This window comes from Cinclus cinclus, chromosome 1, assembly GCF_963662255.1.
Source record: "Cinclus cinclus chromosome 1, bCinCin1.1, whole genome shotgun sequence".
In the NCBI taxonomy this organism is placed as follows: Eukaryota; Metazoa; Chordata; class Aves; order Passeriformes; family Cinclidae; genus Cinclus; species Cinclus cinclus.
The window spans coordinates 17,536,182-17,548,015 of record NC_085046.1 but is presented as its reverse complement, the minus strand read 5'-3'; the positions used below and the strand labels follow the sequence as shown (position 1 = coordinate 17,548,015).

The 11,834-nt window shown below is 36.0% G+C and overlaps 1 protein-coding gene across 1 annotated transcript in view; it reads left to right on the top strand.

The window, feature by feature from the left end:
- Window positions 1-1,495: 1,495 nt before the first annotated feature.
- Window positions 1,496-11,834, top strand: part of ARMC3 (armadillo repeat containing 3) — a 52,019-nt gene continuing 41,680 nt past the window's right edge. The window contains exons 1-2 of the mRNA XM_062494341.1: window positions 1,496-1,543; window positions 9,941-10,058. Of these exons, the coding sequence (XP_062350325.1) occupies window positions 1,496-1,543; window positions 9,941-10,058 (166 nt within the window). The remainder of the gene's footprint in view (window positions 1,544-9,940; window positions 10,059-11,834) is intronic.

Here is an 11,834-nt window from a genome sequence, read left to right as displayed (position 1 = left end):
ATTTAAATAATCCCGATTTCCTAAATGTCCATCTAAATCTGATTGTTGCATGTGTGTGTGATTCTTACTTTCTACAGTGGCTGCATAAATCAGAAGGTAGTATGTCCATCACACTTATTGAATATTCTGTCACTAACTTATCCTCATGCTTTTTCTTATATAAGTTGTCTCTGGCCAAAGCTCTGCTTTCTGAAACACTGAATTTTTGTATGTGTGTTTCATACGTGTGTGTGTGTACAGATGCACAAGGGTAAAGCAGATTGGAGCTGAAAAATCTTTGGCTGTGTGGATCTTCCTCTCAAAACTGTAATTTGTGACATGCCTATGAAGTTTTAAATTTCAGATCTGTTTTAAGGATGTGCTTATCAGCTGCTTTCATTAGTGCTGTGTTACAATTTATTTGTAGAAATTGGTAGAGGAGCAGTACCTGGAAAATTCAAGAAGAACTCCAAATTTTTATTGAACACAACAAACAATAGCTTTGACTTTTGTAACCAGCCTGGCTACAGCTCATGTTGCACTACAAAATAATCTCTTATACTGGAGTTAGACTCTCAGTAAACTCTGGCTGAGGGTGAATGTGTGATCTCCCTTTGAGAACTAACTGAGGAATTAGAAAAGGGTACTAGTGGTGCACATTCCACTTTTACACAGTGTTAAAACAAACTTAAATTTGGCATAACTTGGGTTATGTTCTGTGCATAGCGAGTACTAGTGACTCGTGTTGCCCTTTACTTTTGCCTGTACCTTAATTGGCAGGTTCTGTTGTAGTTTTGCAAGCCACCTGAAATTAGGTCCACATAAGGTATTACATCCATATGCTTCAGAAGCTGCTATTAAATGCAGCTTAGAAGGTCTTCTTGGTTATGTGTAGGTGTGCTAATACAAAAAGAAAAAGTAGTAAGACAAACTGGATATTGTGTAAATAAATGTAACTTTTTAAAATCCATGAAATCTATACTGTGAAGAACTGTTTCTTAATATCTGCAGACCTAATTTTTGTGTCCTGTGAAATATGAACAGAGAATTTAAATTGTATTTGAACCATGTTTTCAAGGTAGAACTTATTTGTACATTTTGCAGTTGTATGGAATGTTTGCCACCATAGAATGTATATACAAACATGGGGAAATACCCTAAAAGGACTTTCAAGTTCATATATGATTTATAGATGCAGACAAAATTAATTTACAGAAAGGGGTGTTCTATGTGTTTGTACCACATTACAACCTGAGCCTGTGATGCCTCAGACCTTTTTAGCTATGTATGTTGTTGACAGATGTATTTTACCAAATACGTACAAATGTTAGAAAGAGGAAATTCTTTCTGTATAGAAATTACCATGTCAAAGAAATTTTCAGACTGATTAGGTGGGTCAAATGTATAAGAAGTTCTTTCTTACAAGCTTCTCTAAGTCACTGGTAAACTGGTTCCTAAAGCACAGAAGGGAGTTTGTTTGCCTGCTTTTATTTTTGTTTGTTTGTTTGTTTTTAGGATGGGCAAAAAAGTAAAGAAGGGATCACAGGATCCACCCAAGGATGTGGTAAGTTTATAAACTGCTATGTGCTATAAAATAAACATTACGCAATTACAGGCCCAGCTCTACCATCCTTACATAGTTCCTTATTCTGCTCGTTTACCCACATTATTCTAAAAATGGTTTTTAAAGATGACTCTGTTTCTGCTTTTCTTGGACAGCATACAAACCAGAGTGACTGGGCATGTGTAGTTCTTTGTAGAGATTGTTGTCTTTGGCAGACATTGCAAACAGTTATGTATGAAACAATCCAGGCTTCTTTTTATTTGAAGAACAGTGTTAGCTTTCTCTTTGTAAAAATCAAAGGAGAAAGGAGAAGAGCAACCTGAAATCTGCCTGTCTTTTGAACTGTGAAGACATTCTCTTTCTTTAAGGATGGAAGAGTTAAAAGCCTAGATGGATCTGCAGTTTTTTACTGAATACAAAACTTGACAAATATTTTGAATAATACTACATACTCTGTCTCTTTTGCAAAACTATACAGTCTTAAGAGGCAGTTAAGGTTTTCTGTTGTCATTGGAAGTACAGTGAAAAGTACAAGAGCTGAAGCCAAATATAGAATAATGGTGACAGTGACCCTTTTTTTTCAAAAGGTTGAGGCCAAGAGTCTGACACTAGCACACTTTTCAAGAGTTTCTGTAAATTCACAAAGTACAAAGAGCCCACCCCCAAATAATTGTTCCAAATATAACTAATTTTTAAAGTTTAATTGTTTTCTTCAGAAATAAGTAGGGGAAATGCAGAAACATTGAAAAGAGTAGAGCATAAATTCTGTGTCAAATAACAACGAAATTAATGAAAATGGGGACCACTGGGGACAAGTCCCACAGAGGGAGTCCCACTTCCTCAATGAGTCCCACTAAATGCAAAGTTCATTACACTGTTTTAAAAAAAACAAAACAATGGATTCAGGTGTAAAGAGTTGTAGTACTGCAAGAGCCTTTTCAAAGGTCACAGGAAAGCTAGTCAGCAAAAACTACATTGCAATTTCAATATTAAATAAGCATAAATAGTTTTGACTAAGACAGTAATATCCAATAGCCATGATATCACTGAGACATTGCAGTTTCCTAACTGTTCTGTGGAAAGGTGAATGTTACAAATGTAATTCATAACCTTCAATCAATAATACATCCTTATGAAAGGTAATTACACAAAACCTCAATATTACTTCTGATAACGTCTGTCTGTATAAAATAACCTAGAAAACCAGGAGTCACAAAGAAGGTGTATGTGGATATGTCCAATTAAAACAAGCCTGAAGGATTAAAATGAAGTATCTTTGCAGCCTAAGAAAAGGCTTGAAAGGCATGACAACACATTTAAGTCATACAGATGACCTGTTATACAGTAACAGTCATACAGTAACAAAAGTTGACTTCTTCAGTAAATAGCTAGAGAACCACTAGATGCAGTGACACAATTTCTATATCCAAAATATACAATTAGATTTTCTAGAAAAAATGGTGGTACAGCATGTTAGGTAACTTGTGAGTACACAGAAAAAGTCAGTGAAACTATCAAAAGGAGCAAATTGGAAAGAGTGAATTCCAGATGGCATCTACAGCTTTTGGCTTAGTTTTTACCCTTGTCGTGCTTCAGGCTAGCATATCTTTTCTGACAGTTGTAGCAAGAGAATTGTTGCATATCAAGACAGCATTAAACATGAAAATGGATAATTGTAACTATTAATGAAGAAAATCTTACCCTAGCGAGAATTTTGCTAATAATGATTATGTAAAATCAAATCTGAAGACTTTAAATTTCACCTGGGTATTTCAGATGGCAGGAAATGAGATGCAGACAAAATAAAAGATGTATTAGCTATTATCTTGTGATTGATAATCTGTTTATGAAAATGTCAAGTCTGAGAAAAGAAGTCTTGAGATAGTGTAGACGGGCTTATAAAAGAAGGCCTTTGTGCATGTGGAATGCTCTGAGAATATATGGTACTGCAGATGACCACTAATTTTTGTATAGATTTCTAGGAACAGGTGGGAAACACATCTTTTATCCTAGCCCCTGCTTATGTGTTTCAGGAAGTATTCCTGAGAGCTCCGATTTTATTCCCTTTCATAATTTGTCTTTTACTATTCTCTGTTCTGAGAATTGGTCTCCAAGAGTAAGAACATTGTTTTGAGCCTCTATCTCTATATAAATGACCTAAGACAGTAATTCAGGCAGATAAAATATGCTATCTTTGACATAGATTGATGGGAACTTTTCACATATCTACATTAAGTGTGATCTAGACAATATTATTATTTGATCATCAGCTAGGTCACGGACATTGAAAGGGGAGCCCTAAGATTATTCCTAGAGAAAATACTGAAGTGTTATCACTCAAAGAAAGCTATAGATACCTGAATATTTTGAGAATGGCTTCATTCACAACACTGATGTTAAAAAAAAAAGTGGAATGTATGAATTGGCACTGTCAGCTCCTGAAATTGTCTCCACATAAACACCTTTTGACTAATGCATAAATATTGATTTGACTTGACTTTAGTGAGGTTCCTCATAGATAAAATGGTGAAGTACATACAAGATAAACAGACAACGTAAATGAGCCAAAAGGTGGCTGAACAGACAGGCTCAGGGGGTAGCATGAGATCGTGTTAGAGGTCAGGCACTCATGTTGTGCTCCAGGGCTAGATCCTGGAGCAGATACTGTTCAGCCTCTTCCTTGGTGACCTGAATGATAGGACAGAGGCCACCCCCAGCAAGTTTGCAGAAGATAAGAAATTAAGAGGAGTGATTGACAGACCAGATGGTTGTGCAGCCATTCAGGGGGACCTCAGCAATTTCCTAGAGAAATAGGAAATTGGGAATTTAATTAAGTTCAATAAAGGAAAATGGCTAAGTCCTGCACCTGGGGGAGGAATATCCGGTACAGACTGAGTGATGACCAGCTGGAAAGCAGCTTTACAGGAAGGAACCTGGTGATTCTGGTGGACATGCACCAGCAATATGAACTTGGGACAAAGAAAACTGACAAAGTCCTGGGCTTTAGGCAGAGTGTTGCCAGCAGCTTGAGAGAGGAGACTCTTTCACTCAGTGTTGGTGAGTGAGGCCACACCTGGAGTGCTGTGTCCTGTTCTGGGTACTCTGGTACAAGAGAGACAAGGCCTTATTGGAAAAAAGTCTTGGAGCATTTGTTATAGGAGGAGAGACTGGCAGCTGGCACTGCTCAGTCTTGAGAGAAGGCTTGGAAAGATCTTGTCAGTGAAAAATTTCCTGATGGGAAGAAGTAAAGAAATCAGGCCAGGCTCTTCTCAGTGGTGTCTCGTGAAAAGATGAAAGGCGGTAGGCACAAATGGAAATGCAGGAGGCTTCCTTTTAAGCATAAGAAAAAAAAAATCCCTTTTACCATAACAATGATGGAGCATGGCATAGGTTGTCCGGGGAGCTTGTGGAGTCTCCATCCTTAGGGATACTCAAAATCAGAGGGTGCACTAGCCCTGAGCTCCAGCTCACCCTGCTCTGAACAGAGCAGTTGGACCAGATCATCTTCGGAGGTGCCTTCTAATATCAACTATTTGTGATTCAGTGGAATATTGTGAGTTTTATTGTTAGTACAGGAGATCAGACACTCACAGAACTGAAATAATTAGCATGTCCAGGTCTCTACTAAATCTCTTGTTTTTCTAGGTAAAAGAAAAGGGATTAAGAATAGCAAAGATATCTGTAGTGCTTCTGAAGATTCCATGAGAGGTGAAAGGTTAAAACTGACCTTAAATCAAATTTAAGGGATTAAAAAAATCAAAAAGCTCAGTATGTTTAAACAACAGAATAATAGCAGGTAAGTGCATCCTTCAAAAGGTGGGATTTTCATCCAAATGGGAAAACAAAAAAATACTTCCACTCCCAAATGAGAAGTAAAAGTGATATGTCACCCTGCATCAAAATATTTTGGGAGAGAACTAGCAAAGATACAAAAACTAACAGTAAAGCTTTTTCAGATTGACTAGATGCAAGAAGCTTCTTTGGGGAGACACTATTAGGTGATTGAAGTCATGAAAGAAAAGCAAAATTACTTACTTTTGTGTCAAAAGACAAAAGACTACCACAATGTGGTAATCTCTAAAAGAAATGTGATAAAACTGCCCGAGTAGGAATAAGTAGTGTTTTTCCAGGTCTTGTGCTAAATGAAAAATAGCTAACATCTAAAAAATGTGATACTAGAAGAAACGATGTTAGGCAATTTTAGTTTTAAAAGGAGATACAGCAATAATTACATGAAGTTTATCTTCTGTGCTGTGTTAATTGGTAGAAATAGCTCTTGAAAAAAACAAAATGAAACTCATGAATAAATGTGTTAATAATGGGAAAGAGACAATCAATAGTGTTTGTGTAGATGAAAGATTGAGCTATGAAATCTACTTGAGTTCTTTGGAGAAGTTGGTGAGCAAGTAGATAATAATGTTCTGATTGATACAGTTACTTAGCTTTTTCTAAAGTTTTCAGACCAGGCTTTTCACATAAACATGAGCAGATAAAAATAAATTCCTCTCCTAGCAATAGTGTCTGGTTATAAAATAGGAAGCAAAGGTGAGAAAACAAGTTATTTTTCAGATTTCATAGAAGAGGGAAGTTGGCAGTCATGGGTTTTTTATTCTGCATATGTGTCATCCAGTGTATCAGAATTAATGTGGATATTTTAATGCAAATGGCATCTACTTCCTAAGTAGGAGAAAGTGAGTAAGTCCAAAATTTCAAATTCCAGAAATAAAAGATGTTCCTAGATGTTACTACTAGATGTTGCATCATGTTACTAGCAAATGCCTTATGCACACACATGAGTGCCATTAACAGTCCCCGTGTTTCCATCTTGAAAAGGTACAGCTGAACTATAGAAAGACAAGAGAATGAACAAAGAATGAACTAAGAAAGACAAGAACAGGCAGGGTAGCCTCTGTTTTAGGGAAGATCAAAGGGAGTAGGTTTCTTCATTCCTGGAAGGAATCACTGTGAAGAGGAATATAATAGATACTTACAAAATTATGAATATATAGGGAAGGCAAGTGATGTAATTTATTTCACTTTTTCTTATCCTGAATGAACTGTGGAGGATAAATAAAATTATCAGGTGTTATTTTTAAAACAAAGAAGAGACAGTTATTTTATGACTCTTAAACTGTGATACTTGTGTCTCAGAATATTAAGGGTGTCAGAATAAAGATGGCTTCAAAAATTATGTAGCAAATTTTTCTTGTACTTTTTGAACACGGAGATAATATCACTAGGCTCTCCAGTTCTCTAGGTTGCAATCCTGGTATCTGAGAGGGAACATAAATAAAATTTAATAGTCTGCTTGCCCATGCCTGTTACCCAGCCCTTGTCAGAGACAAGATGCTGGGCTAGGTGTGTCTTTGCTCTGACTAGAAACATACTTTGTGTTACATTCAATTTCAACTAAATTAAGTTGATGGAAGGGAAAAAAATACCCAAAACACCAAAAATTGACAGCTCCCCCCCCCAAAAACAACCCATAACAGAAACAAAAAAAACCCTAACCCCCAAAAACCCAATAAAACCCAAAACCAAACCCCAGATGCTCTTCAGTTTCTAATGGCTTTGAGTGCAAATGTACACAAAAGTCAAGATCAAAGACACGTTATAGCTTTCTTTTTCATTTAACTTGCTATTTTCTTAATACAAACTGAATGCTGGAAATGTAGCTTATAAATTAGTTAAATTTCTGTGTTTCATTCAAGGTTGTTTCTAACTTCAAGTATATTATTCTAGCACATAATGTCCTGTATGTGCAATTACAGGAAGAGTCTGCAAAATATGAAGATTTAGATGCAAGGCTTGAATTAAAAATAAGAAAAAGGCGAAACACTAGCTGTGCTGGCATTGTGATAACGAGAAATTATCATCAGTTTTGTGATAGTTCTGATGGACAGTGTTACCTCCCAGCAAATCACAGAATCACAGAGTGGGTCAGATTGGAAGGCACCTCAGTGGTCATCTGGTCCAACCTCCCTGCTCAAATAGGGTTATCCTAGGGCACATTGCACAGGATTGCATCCAGATGGTTCTTGGATATTTCCAGTGAGGGAGATTTCGCAATCTCTCTGGGCAACCTGCTCCAGTGCACAGTCACCACCCAATAAAGAAATTAGTCCTCACTCACTGACTTTCTCAGGCCTCTGATTTTTAAAGATGCATTGATTTCAGTGACTATTTTAAATGTATTTTAAGCACAAAAGTGCTTTTAATATGAAAGTGCCTACTGAATATTTCATACAGTAATAGCAAATCTAATGACTAATCAAATGGGTAGAGATGATACTGATTTCACTCTGCTCATGTGCCAACCTGTCACTAAATCCTAGGAATTTTCATTGAGTTGGGGTTTATACAATTACTTGCAAACCTGAGAAACACTGAAAATGGAGCAATGCAATTGTGACTTCAGCATTAGATCAATGTATAAATACCTGAGATTTAAAACTCTTACTTCATCTTTCATTTCTTATCAAACTTCATCTGAGATCAGTATTGGTGTTTATTTTTCTCTGAAGAACTACCAGCCTTTTCTAAAACTTGGAGTTTTATCCCATCACCAAGTATTTGACCAAACTCAGGAGCTATGTCTGTGTTTAAATAATTGCACTTACCTGAGAATCATGTTCTGTCCATGCAAAGACCCAAATGTGCAGAAGTAGAGAAGTATGAAGAAACTAAAGGGACTTTCAGTCACTTCTAAATTCTCCCATAGGAAGAATGAGCTGTGATAAGTTGAATTGTTTTGCCTCCTTACAATCCGAAAAGAAAATTCACATAAATAATTCCATCATTTTAGGCCTATCCTTAAGATGTAATTTGCACCTCTATGCTATTATTTGATTTAATTCCCATTGCAGGGTCATTATTAGGCAAAATGACTTATGGTACAGTAAGGTGATTATATATTTTTTTTAGAGAGGGGCTTTGTTCCATGACTTGGCCCATACCTCTGGCTTGTTGCAGCAAGCATGAAATTGGACAGTTTCTTCAGATTTTAGACTTGATTGAAGCTAGGGAGACCAGTTAAGCACATTAGGCAGGCCGCCTCTTAATGGGACTTGTATGTTGACCTTGCTGCCTGCTAAATTGTGTGATCTATCTCATGGAAGGTCACTTAGATTTAAAAACCTATCAAAAACATGAATTTGAAGGTCCTGCTACTAGTATCATATTTTGCCTTATTTTCGAGAAAGTCAGAGAAGGAAGAAAAAACCCTTCTCTGTGTTCATTTTTCTTCTAGCACACTCATAATGTTTTTGAAGATTTGCTCCCCATAATTTCCTTGCTTGACATCTGATTTATATGTATCTTCATACCTTGATTGTTCAGAATATGCCCGTGATGTAGCTATTAGAAGGTTTTTTTAATGAAGTAAAGCCAATCATTTACATTTGTAAATATATATGTATATATAATGTAATAATATTTTAAATTAATTTGTATTGCTATTTTGTAATGTGCTATATTTTAAAGATAAATATGCTGTTTTAGAGAAACTGCATGACTCAAGTATCCGGTAGATTCTGTATGTAACACAGATACTGTATAGGCCTGAAGTGTGAGGAGAGAAGACAGTTTTTCCATACTAACCAATGACTTTAAATCCAAGGAACCTTAAAACTTTTTAATGAGTAGAATTTTCAGAATTCCTTGAGTTTTCTAAAGAAACAAAAGGCTTTTTTAGAAGATTCCCTTGCTCAAGTGATGTTAGTCCTAAGGAGTCTATTAAGAGGGTGAAAACTATCTGATTTGTTGGAAGATGTCTTTCTGCATCAAAGAGCTCAGAAATGGAAATGAAACCTTTGTATCTTTTCTTGCTGGGTGAGCAGGAATTATATCTTGGAAATACTTCATCTAGTACAGGATCATGGTGAGCTGGTGAACTGAGTTGACAAAGGCACAGAAAGTGTTGTTTTATTTTTTAAGCAGCCACAAAGTGATATTGCCACAGAGTAACCAAATCCTCTTCCTTGTACACCCCCTGAGTCCAGGGGCTCTGTTTACAGCTGCTCAAAAGAAACTTCTCTTGTCTGGTTCTGAAGTCTCAAAATGCTCTTACATGTATAACTACATAGTTTTTTACCTTCAAAACTTCTGGATTTGCAGGGAAGCATAAAGGTTTTCCCAAAATCCTCATATGTGATGAAATCATGGTTGTATTTATTTGGAAGTCAATTATTCTTTCTAATTTTTCAACAATGTCTCTAATTGTTATTAAAAAATTTGGACTCTTTCAAGGAAACAGCAACTCATTAATATTTCTTATTCAGTTTAAATATCGAACAAGATTTTATTTTTTCTTAAGGAAATGTGGGAGGCTATTGCAGCACACATGAAAACTCAGTATAAATAAAACTTCTCTTTCCCTTTCTTTTGTTTTGTTTTTAGTTTGATCCTTTATTGATTGAAAGCAAAACACCAGCAACAGTTGTGCTAATGCTTAGTTCTCCTGAAAATGAAATTTTGGCCAAAGCATGCAATGCTCTGTATAAATTTGCATCAAAAGGTTAGTCTTTTTGCAATGAGCTTTGTTTTACACTGATTAGATTTTGACTGTAGTTCACAATTCTTTAGTTTCTTAGCATTGAAATCTTACTTTCTCCTCAAAGGTATCTGTTGAAGTTTTGGGGGGAGGGTTTCTGAAATGTCTGTCCAACTTGTACTTGCAGTAATAAAGAAGTCTTGTAGTTTGCATGAAGGAAACTTTTATAATTTTGTTGGAGAATTTTATATTCACTGTTTAATAGAGCTTGTTTTAAATATAACATAGATATGTTTTCTTATAAGCAACAGATCTGCAGTTTGGAAAGAATTCTTTTTTTATGTTGCAGTTTGAAACTTCTCTGCCAGTGTATGAATTTTAAGCTTCAGTTTTCAATGAAAAGAGCTTAGCTTTTTTCTGTTATTTTTACACAAAGTTTTGTGTCAGTATTTCTGTGCAGGTGATTTATTGGAGACTGCTCAGCCTTCTTTATCAAGCTTATTTCTGTATGAGTTGGGAATCTAACAAGTCTCCAAGATTCCAAATCTTCCAAAAGTTCTTGTATAATCTATAGCTAAACATCATGTTCAAGGTACTCAGGAGACAAACAACTATATAAAAAGGCTTAAATCTATGTATCACGTAATTTCCTAAGTTGTCTCCAACTTATTCCATGTTATTCACTGTTAGTCACTCAAATTGGTATACACTGGTTGTATTCTTGCTGTGATTTATCTGGTTTAATTTTAATTTCCATTTAATTTATGTTTGCCTTTAAAATTATGCATTTATATGCTGATTATTTTACTGATGCAAATTACCAACACTGCTGAAGTTGTGAGAGAAGAGCTGAAGTCTTTGACAGCTGGCTAGGGGTCACTGGATTCTGAAAGATGTTTAGATTCTGTTAAATATGGCAAGCTTGGCTGAGGGCAGGAGATCAGATTCTGAATATGTGAAGAGAGAATGTAGACTGTTGGGAAACAGCTATGAACCATAAACTCTTGCTGGCGCCTTCCCTCCTGTCCACAGTAAAATATGTCAAACTGCAGGAGGAGAGATGTTTATGTATTTTATGTTTGTACCAAAATAATAATAATTTAAATTATTAATGTAGATATTCCTGTGATCTTCCAGAAGACCAGACAGTAACTTTGCTGTGTGGCACAAGAGAAGGAGTTGTTTTCAGTTAATTAATTGCAGTTAATCTATTTTTTCTGGAGTATTGCAAGTAAATTAAGTCCCATCTCTCAATAAAAAATACTTTCTCCATTTTAATCATGTCTTGGCCTGAGAATGAGCATAGATCTCCAGTTTCCTCTCACATTGCTCACTTGTAGCCAGGAAGGGCAGGCATGGTTCATTAGAAAATGAATTATAAAGCTTTTTGGGAACTGAGAATAGGAGTAGGTTTGGGATTTTGTATCTTGGGGTTTGTTTGTGTTTTGTGTGAGCAGGAACAGAAGGCTGTAATCACACTAAACTCCTCTGTTCTTTGCATGTCCAACACATCTTCAGCTACAAAGCACTTCATTCTCAGGTGGTAGAAATCTCAGGTAGGAATTAATGATACAAATCCGGGTAGTTGCTTCCCTTGAGGTGTAGTAAACATCCACAGAATTAGTGTACTCTTATTTTGAGGAAAATTAAATTGGGAGGCAAGAAAAGCGGAAAATAAAATACATTCTACATACCTGATAGAGTTTGCATGTACTTTGCTAAGTAGAAAGCTTTCCTTTGTACTTCCACTGCAGTCTCCAGCAAATGAATGGAGTGTCCAACAGGCAGAAGCATCTTTTG